This window comes from Arachis hypogaea, chromosome 5, assembly GCF_003086295.3.
Source record: "Arachis hypogaea cultivar Tifrunner chromosome 5, arahy.Tifrunner.gnm2.J5K5, whole genome shotgun sequence".
NCBI classification, from domain to species: domain Eukaryota; kingdom Viridiplantae; phylum Streptophyta; class Magnoliopsida; order Fabales; family Fabaceae; genus Arachis; species Arachis hypogaea.
Window position 1 is genome coordinate 25,080,025 of NC_092040.1, and position 17,001 is coordinate 25,097,025.

The window sequence follows — 17,001 nt, forward strand, 5'->3', positions numbered from 1 at the left end:
CTATAAATGAATATAATTCTGCAATGTTTCAAATCACCTCACGAATGAAATTATGTGGAAAAAAGATAACTGATCATGATATGTTGGAGAAAACTTTCTCAACCTTCCATGCTGTTAATTTCTTGTCTTTTTGTTGTTGAACACAACAATGAGTTGCTTTTAAAGAATCATGAAGCACGCCCAGCTGGCACCGCCCCATTTTCTGAAATAAATGCGGCAAATTACCCCAAAAAAGGTAAATGGCAAGGTTTTAATAACAAGAAAAATTATGAAAGAGAAAGGAATTATATTAAAAAGAGAGGATCTCACCAGAAGTGGGATAAAGAAAGAAATATTGGGCAAAATAAATCAACAGATGATAAGTATTTCCGTTGTGGTGGAAATGGCCATTGGTCACGTACATGTCGTACCTCAAGGCACCTAGTCGATCTTTGACAAAGGAAAGGAAACAAATTTTGTTTCAAATGATGCTGAAAATTTCACCACTCATTATGATGTATCTGATTTCTTTGAGGATCCTGAAGGAAATATTGGTCATTTGATCAATGATGGAATAGTTTAATATGTGAGATTGTTTAGTATCCATGTAAATAAATAATGTAAAGAACTTATTGTTAAGTTTTATTTTCTATGTATTTGAGTTTCAAATATGATGTATATAAATAATGAAATATTAATGTTTATGAATTTTGAAATTATTAAATGTGTCATGTTTTACAATAAAATTTTAGTATATGACATTATTTTTATGTACAGTATTTCTTAGAAAAATAATTCCGATCAAGTATTCAATTTAACTCTACATACTACTTATTTTATTATTATTTGTCTTTGAAGAAAATGGCAAGGATATATAATGAAGATGTATGCCTTGCGGATAGTGCAAGTTCGCAAAGTATTCTCAAAAGTGATATATATTTTACCCATCTGGTGCCAAAAGAAGAATGTGTTAATACTATTATTGGCTCAGGCAATGTGATAGAAGGCTCTGGAAGAGTTATAATTTTATTTTCTATAGGAACAAAATTTATAATAAATAATTCACTATTGTCTACGAAGTGTCTAAGAAACTTGTTGAGTTTCAAAGGTATTCGCCGAAATGGATATCATATTGAGACAATGAATGAAGGAAGTCATGAGTACTTACGTATCACAGCTCATGATTCAAATAAAAAAGGTTATATTAGAAAAGTTGCCTTCACTTTTATCTAGTTTATATTATACCAAGATTAGTGCAATTGAATCACATGCCACTGTAAACCAGAAGTTTACTAACCCAAATGAATTCATAACTTGGCACGACTGATTGGGTCATCCGGAAACAACCATGATGCAGAGAATTATTGAAAACTCTCATGGATATTCACTAAAGAACCAGAAGATTCTTAAATCTAGTGAATTTTGTTGTGCTGCATGTTCTCAAGGAAAGTTAATTTTAACGCCATCACTAGTAAAGATTGGATTTGAGTCCCCCTGAATTTCTAGAAAGGATTCAAGGTGATATATGTGGACCTATTCATCTACCATGTGGATCTTCTAGATATTTTATGGTCCTGATAGACGCATCTTTGAGATGGTCACATGTGTGCTTATTGTCTTCTCGCAACCTGGCGTTTGCAAGATTACTGGCTCAAATAATTTGATTAAAAGCACAATTTTTGAAAAATCCAATCAAAGCAATTCGTCTTGATAATGTTGGTGAATTTACTTCCCAAACTTTTGATGCTTATTGTATGGCTAATGGAATAAGTGTTGAACATCTAGTAGCTCATGTTCACACACAAAATGGGTTAGCAGAATCACTTATTAAACGCCTCCAATTAATTGCTAGACCCTTGCTTATGAGAACAAATCTCCCAACCTCGATTTGGGGACATGCTATTTTATATGCCGCAACACTTATTCGTTTGAGCCCAACGAGTTACCATCAGTTCTCTCCTTTGCAATTAGCATTTGGCCAACAGCCAAATGTTTCCCATTTAAGAATATTTGGGTGTGCGATATATGTTCCCATTGCACCACCTAATCGCACCAAAATAGGACCCCAAAGAAAATTGGGGATATATGTTGGATATGATTCTCCCTCTATAGTGAGGTATCTTGAGATACAAACTGGGATGTATTTAATGCCCGATTTACGGATTATCATTTTGATGAATCAAAATTTCCAACATTAGGGGAGAGAGAATAAGCTTCCTGAAAAGGAACTTAATTGGAATGCATCATCGTTGATGCATTTAGATCCTCGATCAGGGCAATGTGAACTAGAAGTTCAAAAGATTATACATTTACAAAGAATAGTAAATGAATTACCTGATGCATTTTCTGATACAAAGAGGATAACCAAATCTTATATACCAGCGAAAAATGCCTCAATTCGAATTGATGTCCCAGTTGGACAAATTGCCACCGAAGCAAATACACGTCAAGAGCGTGGCAGGCCTTTCGGTTCCAAAGACAAAAATCTTTGAAAGCGAAAAGAGGTAAATACTATTCCTGTTATAAAAGACATAGTAGAGACACCTGCAGTTATCCAAAATTATGATATAATTTTAACGCCAGAAGATGTTCAGGTACCTAAAAATTGTGAAAATGACGAGATCTCGATAAACTATGTCTTTACAAGAGAGAAATGGGACCGAAATAAAACAATTGTCAATAAAATTTTTGCATATAATGTGGCATTAAATATCATGCATGAAAGTAAGGATCTTGAGCTAAGATCAGTCGAAGAATGTTGACAAAGGAATGATTGGCCAAAATAAAAAGAAGCCATGAAGGCTGAATTAGACTTACTTGCAAAACGTGAAGTCTTCGGACCTATAGTCCGTGCACCAGAAGATGTAAAACCTATTGGATACAGATGGGTATTTGTGAGAAAACGGAATGAGATAAATGAAGTTGTGCGCTACAAAACCCGACTTGTGGCACAAGGTTTTTCACAAAGGCCCGGTATAGATTATGAAGAAACGTATTCCCCTGTAGTGGATGCGATAACATTGCGTTATTTGGTCAGTTTATCTGCATATCATAAACTGCATATACATTTAATGGATGTGGTAACAACCTATTTATATGGCTCATTAGATCGGGATATCTATATGAAAGTCCCTGAAGGACTAAAGATATCTAAACCATCCAATGAATATTTGCAAGGGTTATACTCAGTCAAATTGCAAAGATCTTTATATGGTACAAAGCAATCTGGATGAATGTGGTATAATCGTCTTACTGAGTATCTGGCCAAAAATGGATTCAAGAATGATGATATCTGCCCATGCGTTTTCATAAAGAAATCTGTATCTGGATTCATTATAATTGTTGTATACGTTGATTTAAATATCATTGGAACTCCTGAAGAGATTCCAACAATTATAAAAACTCTAAAAGAAGAGTTTGAGATGAAAGATCTTGGAAAGACTAAATTTTGTCTCGGCCTGCTGATCGAGCATACAAAAAATGGGATCTTTATTCATCAAATAACATACACAGAAAAGATTTTGAAAAAGTTTTATATGGATAAGTCGCATCCATTAAGCACTCCAATGATTGTAAGATCTTTAGATGTGGAAAAGGATCAATTTCGTCCTAAAGAAGAGAATGAAGATATTATTGGTCGTGAAGTACTATATCTTAGTGCCATTGGAGCGCTAATGTATCTTGCTAATAATACACGACCCGATATATCATTTGCTGTGAATTTATTAACAAGGTATAGTTCCTCTTCAACCAGAAGACATTGGAACGGAATCAAACAAATCTTTCGATATCTTCATGGGACGGTTGATATGGGATTGTTTTATCCCTATGGATCCAAGTCACAATTAGTTAGCTATGCAGATGCTGGATACTTGTCTGATCCATATAAAGAGAAATCTCAAACAGGATATCTATTCACATATGGTGGTACAGCTATATCATTGAGGTCCACAAAACAGACGATAACAGCAACCTCCTCTAATCATGCTGAAATACTCGCGATACATGAAGCTAGTCGCGAGTGTTTTTGACTCAAGAGTTTGATCCAATATATTCTGTCATCATGTGAACTGATTGACCATAAGATAGCTCCAACTGTCCTGTTTGAAGATAATACAGCATATATTGCTCAACTTAAAGGCGGATATATCAAAGGTGATAGAACAAAGCATATTTCTCCCAAATTCTTCTTCACTAATGATCTTCAAAATCAAGGGACAATTGATATCCAACAGATCCGCTTAAGTGATAATCTGGCAGATTTATTTACAAAGTCACTACCAAAATCCTCCTTTGAAAAATTGGTACATGAGATTGGGATGCGCCGATTTCGTGACATTAAATGATGTCGGCAAGAGGGGGAAACTGTACTTTTTTTCCTTGGTCAATTTTTTTTCCATTGTATTTTTCTTGACAAAGTTTTTAATTAGGTAGTCTCCATCTCTAAAGGATATTGTACTCTTTTTTCTTTACTAAAGTTTTTTTTCATTGGATTTTTCTTTAGTAAGGTTTTAACGAGGCAATAATCCTAAATGGTCATCCAAAGAAGAAGTGTTGTGATAAGAATACTTTATCACACCTTACGTGGATGCCCATTTTCTATGAGAAATAGTTTCTCAAAAATGACTACATTTAATATGAAGTTAAAAAAGCTACCTCATGTATGTATATAAATAGAGATTTAAGCCTCTAATTATTACATATAATAATAAAGCATTTCTTTCTCCTCTTTTTACTATAATATTATTTTTATACACTGTTAACATTTTTTTTCTCCTTTAATATAGATACATCAATTATTCATATTATAATGAGATTATTATTAGCTAATATTAATACTTATGTTTTTTACTTCCACTTTTATTTTATATTTATTATATCTTCTTTATTTATTTTACAACAGATACGATTCTTTTAATGTAAATGTCATTCACAATATCTAGCTAATGGCTATGTTGTCCGGATTTAAATTACAAATATTTCAGATTTACTAATCATCAAGACAATATAGTAGATTTTAATTAGAAAATATAAATGAAGTTTTGGAAACATGTTTATTTGTGATATAAGACTCTGATATTTGAGTTTTTAACATCTTAAAATTTGTTTTTTTTTTTTTTTTTTTCTTGAGTAGCTTTAACAAATTGATTAAAGACTCAATGCCGCTCCTACGTATTTTTATGAAAGAAAATGCGACCTCAGAGAAAAATAAAGGGATACTTCGCCCAGCCCCTAAAATTTATATTTTAAGATAATATAAATATTTTATTAAAAATTCGTTAAATAATAATAACAATTAATTTTATAAGAATTTTATTGATAATTTTTAGAATTTTAAATCCACACAGACAAATTTATTTTTGAAATTTTTTTCACCGTGATGATTAGTATTAATTTCTGTAATGATTAAGTAAAAAGGAATCATTGTTGCAAATGATGTTTAAAAAAAAAGTAATTGTGATATGAAAAATTTTCAAAAGAAAAAACAGAATGATGATGTTGATGTGTTAGTGTTTGTGTTGATAGTAGTAGAGGAGATAATAATGGTGATAAGATATAGTTGCCCAATAGAAATAATAGAGATAAAAGTTATCATGATGAGGATGAAAAAAATATTAGGAATAGTAGTGGTTGGTCCTATTGCTAAAAAGAATTTTGTGGAAGTATAAATTTTTTACATATTATGAATAAGATAAAATCTGTTTTTTGTCTTCAATATTTATAATTTTCTTTAAAAATACTTTTAACGTTTAACTTCATTCTATTTTGTTTCTAATGGTTTTGATTGATGTCAAAATAATCTATGGATGTTAATTTTATCTAAAACGTTAGGATCAAAATTAAATAAATAAAAATGTTAAGGACAAAATTAAATGAAATTAAACATTAAAAATATTTTTGAAGAAATTATAAATGTTAAGGACAAAAAAATACACTTTATGTTTATAAATAAAACCTCTTACAAAACTAATTTTATTAACTGTTTGACAAAATTTTTAATAAAAAATTTGTATTATCTCAAAATAAATAATATTAGTTGTCAAAATATTCTATTTCTTAATAAAAAATTATATTGTCTTTCGCTAAAAATAGATAAAATTTAAATTGGTTCATTATTCTAAAAGTTCTCTAATAACATTGCTATGAAAGCCTCTTTTTAATAGTAAAAAATAATACTTAAAAACTATCAAAGAAGAGAGGAGCTTAGAGACATTACACTAAAATTCACAAAAGCGGAAAAGCCTACTAATAGTTATTTTTTGATGGTCAGCCCACTAAACATTATTCCTTACAAATTAAAACTCTTAGACCAGGAACAATAACTTTATATATTTTTTCCTTTCTTCAATAAGCGATATACTTTTGATGTTGACTTAACCTTACTAAAGGTTAAAATCATGATTGTCTTCCAGGTAGTGTCAAGTGGACAAGTTATTATCGAAGTACAAGATTTGGTTGAAAGTTGGAACAACCTCGGCTCAGACTTCTAAACTACTTGTTTTAAAATACCGTGATGCTATATGATCAAATTATTTTGGTAATTAAATTCAACCAAATTAGTTCAATAACTTATGGGAACAATAAATACCAATTGAAGAAAAAAGACTTCGTCAAAATTAGTTAAAAATATAACTTATTCACCAAACATTTTTCTTTCAAATAATCTTTTTCTCCTTTGTACCAAAGATACCTTGTTGGAGTGGGGATTGACAAAGATAATGGATAATTATACAACTTGATCTCGTAGAGATTTTGAATGTGAGTTTTGAAGAGGGGGGGGGGGGGGGGGGAACAATCTTGTTGGAAGACTCATTTTTCACAGAACCTCAATCAAGTCCAATCTTCTTAGTTGAATTCATAATAATAGAATCCGAGTCCCAATGGCTTCATAAGGAAAAAATAGATTCTCCTTGTTGTCATGATTATTGAAAGAGAAAGAAATTTGGGTCCATAGATACTTTCATTAAGACTAGACAGAATAATGACCACAAGTGGTCCTGTCTCTTCCTTCTATTGGAGTTTGTAATTGTATATAAATATGACAGCCCCCACCCAAAAAAATAGTAATAATAATAATAAAAAGGAACCAGACATTACATTATCAAATGACCATCCAATACAGCATACAGGATTAAAAGGGAATTTGTGGCATTGTCAATGATGAATGAGCAATGAGAGGCAAAAAGAAAAATTGTGGCACCAAAACCATGCTTCGACAGGGCATTATCCGTGCATTTTCATAATGCTGCCTCCTTCACCTATTTTCATGACAATATAAATATGTGTAACCAAACAGTAACCAATGATAAAAATAAAAAATAACAAAGTCATGCTAACATGGAAGTATCTACTAAATTAAAATCAAATATCTGAATTACCATTATTTCAGACAACCCATGTTACAACAATGAGAATCGAAAATTCATACCTCTATTGATTATCAGCTGTAAGCTGTCATCGGAGGATCTGATCAAACCTGCAGAATAACATCGGACACTACTAGTAAACTATTATGCTAATTCAACTGGTTCTAAAATCTATTACCATCTCAAAGCATGTCCCGTATGGAAGTCAAAACAAATTGCAAATCAATTTGCCTCCAGCCCTCCATAACAAAGATTGAGCAGTTGAGTTCATTGTCCAAACTTAAAAGTAAATTACAGGTGAATAACAAACTTGAAACTGTAACTTTAAAAGATCAAATGGCCATAGAAACAAAGAGTTTAATGAATTTGAGTTAAAAAACTTTAAGAATGATTAACATGGAAGAAAACTTCATGTCTGCAAACGAGTAATGACTATATAGTTTAATTGCTAATATATTTTAATACATTTATAATTATCTCCCTTGGAAATTTTGATTAATCTGCATCGACACTATACCTTCAGCAAATTGATGCTCTTCAAACACTTCTTTTTTTTCCGGCTTTTGAGCTACACCTAGGTAACTGAAGTTATCATGCAACAAAAATCAGGATAATTTCAACTTGAAATTAATGGAAAATTTTACAGAAACATCGGGGTAAAAAAGATCAAACTTTTGAACCATAAAATTGGTGCTTCTGGGTTTTACTTAGGTTAACTAAAGCAACCAATTGCAAACAATTAAGTCCCAGAAGAAATATATAAAAAATAAAGAGTATATTCTTCAAGGAAAATGCATTGTCCTCTTTGCTGCCATGGTTCAAAGCTATTTCTCATATATCTACCAATATCAAATATGAGTTTGTTGACAAAGTTAGATCCAGTGACTTGATTAAACTGTTTAGAAACAAAGGAAATAATATTAAACATAAACCTCTGCCCTTTAAGTCAGCATTCAGTAGGTTCATGAGCCTTCTCTTCCTTGCTTGGAACAATATCTTCCATCCTGGGAAATGGACAGCATTGTTTAATAAGAACGAAATAATTGAAATATTCATATAGAAGCCTAGAAATGCAGGAAGGTCCAAAATCTTTGATACATTCATTATTAGGTATCACTTGCATCCACATAGGAATGACGGCCTAGAAACGCAAGTGTCTTATTCTTTTCATTCTGCACTAAATAAGCCTATAAATTCCAACACCAATTTTTAGATGAAGTTAACATGTGTACCAATATGTTATGTTTACCTATTATTTGTAGCCTTCAGATCTGTTGTGCTTGCTTCTTTTTGTGACAAAATTGAGGAGAATAACATTTTGTCCTGAAATAAAAACAAGCATTGTGCTGACACATACATAATGTAGAAATACAACTCAACCTTGAGAACTAATTAGAAGAATAGCTTTTAAAAACAAGAGAGTAAAAATTACTGTTTGAAACTAAAATATCAATCATCCAACCATGCAGACAGGCCCATCTAAAAAGGGTGAAAGAAAAACTAGAGAAAAGTGACAAAGAAATAGTATTCCTATTCATCTTTGTATACTTATGAAACTTACAGTAAACAGATAAAATTTCAAAAAGAGATGACAACTATGTATGTCACAGTAAAATTAGAGTCAAGTCAGAAATTGTATTAAAAATAAAATCCTTCTAGCCAAAAATGGATGAAATCCATTTACCTCTTCATTCGTATTCATTATAGTGTCCTGAATCCTCTGTAGGATGTGTTGTAAACTTCCAACTTCATATTGTAATGCCTTAGGATTATGTTCAGAGGAGTTAGAATGTTAAAGGACCTCCAACCAGAAATCATAAACATTGCGGTAAATCAAATGTCAACCTCTTTATCTGAAATTAAGTTTTGTATCTCCACATCCTTTGCTGATAAAGTTTGCTTTATGTTTAGCTGGGTTAAGAGAAGACTTCAACAGAATCTGTTAAGTAAAAGCAAATAAACTTAAATGAAACTTTTGTATTTGATTAAGACAGCTATTCCATTTTGGTATGGATATTTCTTCTATATGAGCTCGATCATTATTGCTAAGTCTTGCCGCATCCAGCTTTGCTTCTAGCTGTGAGATGACTCTATCCTTTCTTCGTAATTCAGCCTCATTGTTTTCCAGTCTATTTCTTAGATCAGTAATATTTTCTGGAGCAACAAAAAAATAGTGTTTCCCAGATGATGAAACTTAAACAGGATGGAAACACATCATGCACCTAAATATATCATTAATAGCATACAACATATTTAAGATATGTAAGATTGATAATGGGGGTTTTAAGTTACCTACAAATTCTTTTTCAAATGTAGAGACCCGGTCCATTTTGTTTCTCAGGCTAGTCACTGCTTACAGGATATTATTGAAAAGGGAGGAAACAAGAGACCAATGAATCTTCTATATCATTTGATCGCATGAATATATACAGTTCCCCAGATAAAAACGCATGAATGACTATTAGCTGAAAATCTATTTACCAACTTCCTCTTTATCATTTACAAGATTCTGCACTTTGTCCACAATTTGCTTGACATAAAACACCTCCTTCTCTACCGAATCAAATAACAATAAGTGAGAGTTTATTTTCTCTGAAAGAACATTGATCATCCTGTCTTTGGTTTCAATTGAACGTTTCATTTGAGCAGTAGATTCCTGCATAAATTTTTGTTAAACCCAAATACACGATCAGTGTAATTCCTTAATTAGGAGGAGTCCAACTGTTATTAATTTCTCTATAAAGTACAAGCTTTAATTGTCCTGGTAATCTACAGAAACAACCAAAATCCTAATTAACAAATCATATGGTTCAAAATCAAACATATGGATTAGATATGAATACCACAGGAGATCCATAGAATTGTCACACAAAAAAGGGGGGAAATGGGTTCACTATAGCTATATAGTTATAAACACCGATTCCCCAGTTCTGCTCAAATTCACACATCACATGTTCATCAGATTCTACACAATCTCGCAAACCATGAAAGAAAATTGAGATGATCGAAATTCTCGGTTCCTACTGCTGAATAGCACCATCTCTTCCCCTTTACTGGTTATATTCAATGGTTTATATGGCAATATTTATAACGAATATTAAGAAGACCAAAGCCAATCATACAAAAAATAACCTCATAAGCATGCACGAAATTCTCCCTAGACTGTAGCACGCTATTTAGGGTTCCCTTCAACTCTTTGTGCTTGCTTTCAAGCATCGCATTATCATTCTGTAGGTAATTTACCTGCATTAGAAGCAAAAGTAAATTTCATTTTCCAAAGAGAAACAAGATCTTAAAGATGCAAATATCAAATACCACAAACCTGTCTCTCCAGTTTCTGGCAATCTTCTTTGACCGAAGCTAACTCTTGCTGCAATTCCTGTATCTTCATAGTCAACTCTTCCTCATTCTGCTTCTGCCTCTGATCTCGCTCTCAAACACCGCAAATCAAATAAGCACTTGAAAAAATAACCAAAATTTTCTAAAGAAAAATAGTAAAAGAACAGAAAATGGAAAACCTGGATTTGTTGGCGGTGCTGTTCCGTGGCAGAGCGTTCTCTGTCCTGAAAAAGTTCACGTTAGTCGAAGAAAACGGAGGGAGTGTCAATGGCGAACGGGTTTTCAGAGAAAATGTTACCCTGAGATATCGAACTTCGGAAATTAGGGATTGAAGTTGGAGCTTGAACTTTGAGAGCTTCAGAAGTTCCATCACCTATTTTATCCAAAAAGAAAACAAAAATTTCTTTGCTTTTCAGTTTCCATTTTCAATTTTTCATATTTGTCGCTTTTTTATAGGAAATCCCAGCGACGTCGTTTTCTTTCTTCGAGGAATGTAATGCAGGTTGCGGTTGCACTTTTTGGAGGGAAATTTGCAGGGTGGTTTTGTTTTAGCATTGGGGGTACGAAAGCGCCAAAGACGAGTGACACTTGTATTATTATTGATTTTTTGGTACAATCGTATTTGATATATACAAAAATTAACTAATTAAGAGAAAGTATAGAAATTCTCATTCTAATATATAATTTTAATAAAATTATTTATCTAAAGTGAGACTGATATCAATTCATCAATCATTTCCTATGTAAAGTGAAATATAAAAACTTTTCACTCCATATACACATCAAAATTTTAAAAGTATTGGAGTTGCTCTTATCACATTTCATGGATAATGTTTGAAAGTAAATGTGAGATTTATTATTCTCATAATTATTCTCAATTCAATTTAAATTTTATATTATTTTTAATTATTTTATCAAAATAATTATACAAGTAACAAAATTTTATTAATTTTTTGTTAAGTTAATATCGTGTATCTTAAATGAGACCAACTTTATTTTATTTATTAATTTTAATAAAAATTTTAATTCTAAATCAATTTAATTTTTGTAAGTATGAAAAGTCATACACTCTATTAGAGTTGTTCGAACAAACAGTAACAGTTAACAAGTATTTGTTAATGGTGTTTGTTACGGTACAATGATAAATTCATACGTACCGATATAATAAAAACGTGGACAAATAACAAAATGCCAAGTAGATTATATTATCTTCGTCAGCAGTTATTTTTTTAAATAAATATATATATCATATCAATACTTTTACCAAAATATCTTTATAATTTAATAAAAATAAAAAATTTTATAAAAAAATTTAAATATTTTTTTATATTAAATAAAAATTATCTATTTAAATTAATTAAATTTTAAATTTAACTAACTTTAAATTTAAAACAACATCTAATTCATTATTCATGTACAAATAATCATGCTTATACTCTTCTATAAACCCTAATTTCATATGTTTATTCATTAAAAAAAAAAGACATCTAAAGAACAAAAAATATTCAGAAGTATCATTCTAGTGTTCTTCTTCTTTCCTGGATTTTCTTACATCTCTCTCAATTGTCAGACTGAAACTCTCTCTTCTTTCTAAATTGGTTTCGCTGTCGCCGACTCGGCGTCACAGGTGCGGGCAACCGGTTTTCCTTCTTGTTTCTGGGTCAGTGGATCAAGGATCTGAAAGCCGAGCTTGCTTTGCTCTGTGTTGCCAAGGTGTCTTTGTTTACTTTGATGGGTTGCTTTCTTTCTGAATTGATTTTGGTGGTTCATGGATTCTGACCTATTTCTTGTTCTGTGAAAAGGGGTTTTTGTTTTTGGGTCGGTTGAGTGTGCGTGTGGTGTTTTGCTCTGTTTAATCTTTGTCTGAAGGTGAATATTGGGTGCTGCTATTCTTCGATTCCTTCTATGTACTCTTTTTCTCTTTATGTTATTTGGTGTAATACTTTCGATGACTCTTTGGGTTGTTTTGTTGTTTCTAAAGTTTTAGTTTTTATTGAAATTTACATGCCAATGAGAGTAATGACACATCAGATTTTAAAAACTAGCAATGACATATCAGAGTTCAAATGTACAGTGTTTTTGGTTAAAAAGTGATTTTAAAACTGAATTTTTGGTTTAAAATAGGGCTTGTTTGGGTGTAAGAGAAAATGGAGAAGCCGAGCACTTTCTCATACTCATCAGCATGAAGATGGGTTTGAGGTTGTTGTTGTTGGTCAAAGCTGATGTAAGAATCCATTAATGCTGGAAGAGATGAAGAGCCTGTGTCATCATAGCAGCTTCTCATGCTATTAGGTTTGCCACCAACTTCTCTGTTCTTGTAGAACACCCTACACAACACCTAATCTTCCTGTATGGACAGAAAAAAGAGTTAATTAGATGCTATCATAGTTAATTTGAACCTATGACTATGCTTCAGAAAATGGCCAAGGTTTGTGAAGCTTCAATTTTTACCATCATTCAATTGCTTCTTTTTCTGTTCTTTTTTGCTGCATCATTGAACTTCAAAGTGTTTGGACTAGTTGATGGAGTACTCCCACTTGCTTGATAAAGCAGATGAGTGTGAGGATCCATACATGCGGCTTGTGTATGCATGTGAGTGTTTCTCTCCTTTTAATCCTTCTATACAATAATTTTATTTTATTTGGAGATAGTGGAGGAATAGTTAAAGATTTAGGCGAATGAAATCAAGAACCTCTATGTAGCATTTTAACTAGTGTTGACATGTGATCAATCAACAATGTAAATTATTTGAGCTTAAACATTTTATTGATATGACTTATGCATGTGTTTTGATCTGTGATGTTGATTTTGATTATTGACTTTACATATGTCTGATGGGGATCCATATTACTTCAAAGGCTAACTTTATTAGGAGTCCAGAAGTAGGTGCTTTTTATTTATCTGGTTTCATTTTATAAACCAGATAGGGGCTTTATGTATTTCATGGTAATATTCGGTTTTTGCAGATAATCTCAGAAAGGAAGGTAAGGCCGTTAGAGTCGGTTCATTCGTTTCATGGGAACTTTTCAACGAGCAATCGGAAGCATACAAGGAGAGTGTTCTCCCTGCTGCTGTTTCAGCTGGTGTTTAGCATTGAGCATCGATCACATTTGGGTGGGAGAGAATCATTGGAAGCAATAGGCATTGATCGATTCGGAGCTAGCGCTCCAGCAGAAAAAATATACAAAGAGTTTGGCATCACAAAGGAAGCTGTTATTGCTGCAGCAAAATCACTTATCTAAGATGTATTAGTTTCTTTATTTTTGTTTCTGCCTTGGTTTGAGTTGATGATTACATTTAGAGGGAAATTTGCATGAGGCATGTTTAAAGGGCATTCTTTCACTTGAATAAGGAATAGGTTAGGTTACAGTTGTTTGTGATTCTCATTTGAGTTTCTTAGATCAAAGTAGGAGATGAAAGTTTTATGAACTTGTAAGAACACTTTGAACAGTTGAGTTATGCATTTGCCACACGGTCAAAATCAAATATTCTCATTGAATAACATTCATGGTGGTTCATCTTGTTCTCTGATTTGGTATTTCAACGCATAATATCTACACCGCTCTATAGTAAGTAAGGTAGTGTTTGGTGGAGAGACACAGATTGAAAGACTGAAACTGAGAGACTGAGACTGAAATAAATCTCAATATTTTATTTGGTGCAAAGTGGGAGATAGAAATTGAAACAAGAATGAAGCTCTAATTTAATTTGTACAAATGTTAAAATCGGAATTAATTAATTGAAATGAAGGTATTTTAGGTATAAAATATTATTAAAATTTCATTCTCCGTCTTTAAAAGTTTTAGTCTCCTGTATCCCCACTTTTTGAAGGTACTGAAATATTGAAATTTTGGGGACAGAGACAGAAATTTTAGTATCAGTCTCTAAACCAACAAACATGATACTGAGTCTCAGTCTTCTAGTCTCTGTCCCAATACCTCAAAACAATTGCTACCTAAAGGAACATAACTTACAGAAATACCATCCTGTACTTGTAGGGAAAAAAAAAAGATACCACCTAGTTAGTTTTCAAAAGCATAACCAGCTTAACAAAGAAAAAAATCTTTCCACCCCCAACATCAAAACAGCACAAACAACCTCCAAGATTTCGTAATCACTTAGAATTCCAAAAAGTTGGAGATTTTAGTTCATTTATCTAGTCAAAACTAGTTCATAGCTCCATGAAAATTAATCTCTTATTCCTCTTGTCTAGTACTTTTTAGCATATAATATCAGTATTTAAAACAAATTATGAAGACTATGAAAATTCCTTTTGCAGTCTCAATTCATATGTACTGTTGTTTGGTGGTGTCTGGTGTGTAAAATATAAAATTATGATTTTTGTTTACAGAAAGAAAAATGGAGTATTTTGCTTGCTGACTTTAATTCCAAAATTATGGCTTGGAAAATATTACAAGAGTGTTACTTACCTCTATGATCAACATTGACAATGAAAACAAATTAATGTATACATCAAACAAATCTGCATGATTCGTAACGTATTATCAACTATATTTGATACGGTATCTTTACATCCATAACAGATGTCAGACCTTAAGATAGATTTTTAGCAACTTCTTCGGTGTAGCCACTTGCAACAATCTTTTTTATTGCACTCTTAAAAATGGTGTCCAAATTGCTCAAGAGAAGTTCTTCCAATTGCACTTCTGTGAGATTACTCCAATCAGCATCACTCAATTCATCCACCTCATGCTCCTCCTTGGGTTGGCTAATCCCAACTTCTGAAGAAACCACAGGACTAGATAATCCAAGTTCAAGCTTCAACGCATTAGAATGATCTTAATTAACACTGCACGGGTCAAAAACGGAAGATTCCTCATGACCTGCTGTTGTTTCGAATTTTTCGGCAGAGAATTCATAACTAAGGCAAAAATTAAGATTGACATGGAAAATTCAGAGTAGTAAATTACTATGTTCACAATATATTATAACGCTTTGCATCAATTCATAGTTAGAAGTTAAAACAAACAAGAGGATTATAATGCATTGCATGTATTCAATAACAGAAAAAATTACTACCTGCAACCTGTGAAGTGTAAGTGTAACTTCCTGAAACATTAAGATAGATAAAAAAAACATAAATAGATATGTATATTATTAATAGTAAATTAATAAAAAGGCACTTCTCAGAAACATTGATTCATCAATCTCAGAGTTAAATTAAGCATCCCCAGTTGAAAAAGGTCGGAAATTTGAAGTACCCGGATAAATTGGGTCGCGAAGCAATACTTGAGATTCAAGCAGTGATCAGAAAAACGACAAAAGAAATTGAAGAAAAAGTCTATGATTCAAGATCCTATACCATAAAAAAATGGAGATAGAAAAGTTATCTTACTATTATTCTTGTTTGTTAATCTCCACCACGATCACACCTCACACCATCTCATTTAATTAAATTTTCAATTAAACTTAAAAAAAAAGTTATCTTACCAGATCATATGTACCAATTAGAAAATGAACAGCGCCTTAAATCCAAGGTCGCGCAAGCAATTACATTAAAAACATGAACAACCAAGCCTTAATAATTATCCACTTAAGAGAATAATTTGCCTCATAAATAACTATAATCATAAAACACTCATTCATAGTTGATACACTGAAATAGAACTGAATCTCATTACTTAATTGACTAAGCTTGATCACAAGGAAAAGAAATATTACAAATCAAATCCCATAATAATCCAAAGCAACCATATAATGCGGAGAGAAGAGGGACGGAGAACGGCTAGTGGTTGCTGGAGCGTGCTGCTATGCGTGAAGAACGACGGAGAGGAGGCGCGGCTACGAGAAAGAGAGAGGGTGACGATAAAATACGGTTGTCTGGTAGGGGGATTAGGGGAAGGTTACTCTTTAGATATGTTTTTCTTTTTTTTTGGTATGAATGGGAAAGGAGAAATTAAATTAGGGTTCATTAGAAATAAAGTAAATTTGTAGTGTATATGAATAATGAAATGTATTTTGGTTTTGATTTTTAAATTGATTCAAATATAAAATTATAAAGTAAAGTTAATTGAATTTTGATTAAATTTAAAAGATTAGGGTGATTTTTGTCTAATAGAAAAAGAAAAGGATATTTAAGTCTTTTCATTAAAATTAAATAAAATTTATTTTTATTTTTATTAAAGTATAAGGGTGATTTAATAAAAGCATTGATATAATTTGTATTTAAAAAAAGAAAAATTAATTATTGATATGGAAAATATAATTCACATGTCTTGTTTTAATTTGTCCATATTTTATTATATCGGTACATATAAATTTATTATCGTACCGTAGCAAACACCTTTAAAGTACA

At 31.8% G+C, this 17,001-nt stretch overlaps 2 protein-coding genes and 1 long non-coding RNA gene across 7 annotated transcripts; 1 reads left to right on the forward strand and 2 right to left on the reverse strand.

Moving 5' to 3' along the window:
- Window positions 1–6,921: 6,921 nt before the first annotated feature.
- On the reverse strand, window positions 6,922–11,187 carry LOC112800982 (uncharacterized). Its single transcript, XM_025843447.2, has 14 exons — window positions 10,984–11,187; window positions 10,865–10,909; window positions 10,669–10,767; window positions 10,479–10,589; window positions 9,828–10,002; window positions 9,639–9,695; window positions 9,364–9,500; window positions 9,192–9,251; window positions 9,031–9,108; window positions 8,596–8,669; window positions 8,279–8,350; window positions 7,864–7,928; window positions 7,409–7,456; window positions 6,922–7,238 (listed from the first exon to the last, which is right to left on the reverse strand). The coding sequence occupies exons 1-11, from the start codon at window positions 11,053–11,055 to the stop codon at window positions 8,293–8,295; spliced, it is 966 nt and encodes a 321-aa protein (XP_025699232.1). The 5' UTR covers window positions 11,056–11,187; the 3' UTR covers window positions 6,922–7,238; window positions 7,409–7,456; window positions 7,864–7,928; window positions 8,279–8,292.
- Window positions 11,188–12,134: 947 nt separating this feature from the next.
- On the forward strand, window positions 12,135–14,189 carry LOC112800983 (transketolase, chloroplastic). 4 transcript variants are annotated; one of them, XM_072236898.1, is made up of 5 exons: window positions 12,137–12,398; window positions 12,488–12,554; window positions 12,810–13,113; window positions 13,205–13,277; window positions 13,652–14,189. In XM_072236898.1, exons 3-5 carry the CDS (start codon window positions 13,087–13,089, stop codon window positions 13,774–13,776), a joined length of 225 nt encoding a protein of 74 aa, XP_072092999.1. In that variant the 5' UTR covers window positions 12,137–12,398; window positions 12,488–12,554; window positions 12,810–13,086; the 3' UTR covers window positions 13,777–14,189. The 4 variants fall into 4 exon arrangements, with proteins under 4 accessions (XP_072093000.1, XP_072092999.1, XP_025699234.1 ...); XM_072236899.1 differs by lacking the exon at window positions 12,488–12,554 and having other exon boundaries at window positions 12,135–12,398; XM_072236897.1 differs by having other exon boundaries at window positions 12,202–12,554.
- Window positions 14,190–15,052: 863 nt separating this feature from the next.
- On the reverse strand, window positions 15,053–16,626 carry LOC112800984 (uncharacterized). Of its 2 annotated transcripts, none has more exons than XR_011881878.1 (3): window positions 16,368–16,626; window positions 15,726–15,755; window positions 15,053–15,495 (listed from the first exon to the last, which is right to left on the reverse strand). It is a non-coding gene; the product is annotated as an uncharacterized lncRNA (long non-coding RNA). The 2 variants fall into 2 exon arrangements; XR_011881877.1 differs by having other exon boundaries at window positions 15,053–15,567.
- Window positions 16,627–17,001: the final 375 nt, after the last annotated feature.

Coding starts and splice junctions, on each gene's coding strand:
- LOC112800982 (XM_025843447.2), bottom strand. CDS start 11,055: ATGGAACTTCTGAAGCTCTCAAAGTTCAAGCTCCAACTTCAATCCCTA. Junction 10,768..10,864: donor AGCACCGCCAACAAATCCAG/GTTTTCCATTTT, acceptor GAGCGAGATCAG/AGGCAGAAGCAGAATGAGGA. Junction 9,696..9,827: donor AAATGATAAAGAGGAAGTTG/GTAAATAGATTT, acceptor TCCTGTAAGCAG/TGACTAGCCTGAGAAACAAA.
- LOC112800983 (XM_072236899.1), top strand. CDS start 13,087: ATGACTATGCTTCAGAAAATGGCCAAG. Junction 13,114..13,204: donor TGCTTCAGAAAATGGCCAAG/GTTTGTGAAGCT, acceptor TGTTTGGACTAG/TTGATGGAGTACTCCCACTT. Junction 13,278..13,651: donor CATGCGGCTTGTGTATGCAT/GTGAGTGTTTCT, acceptor CGGTTTTTGCAG/ATAATCTCAGAAAGGAAGGT.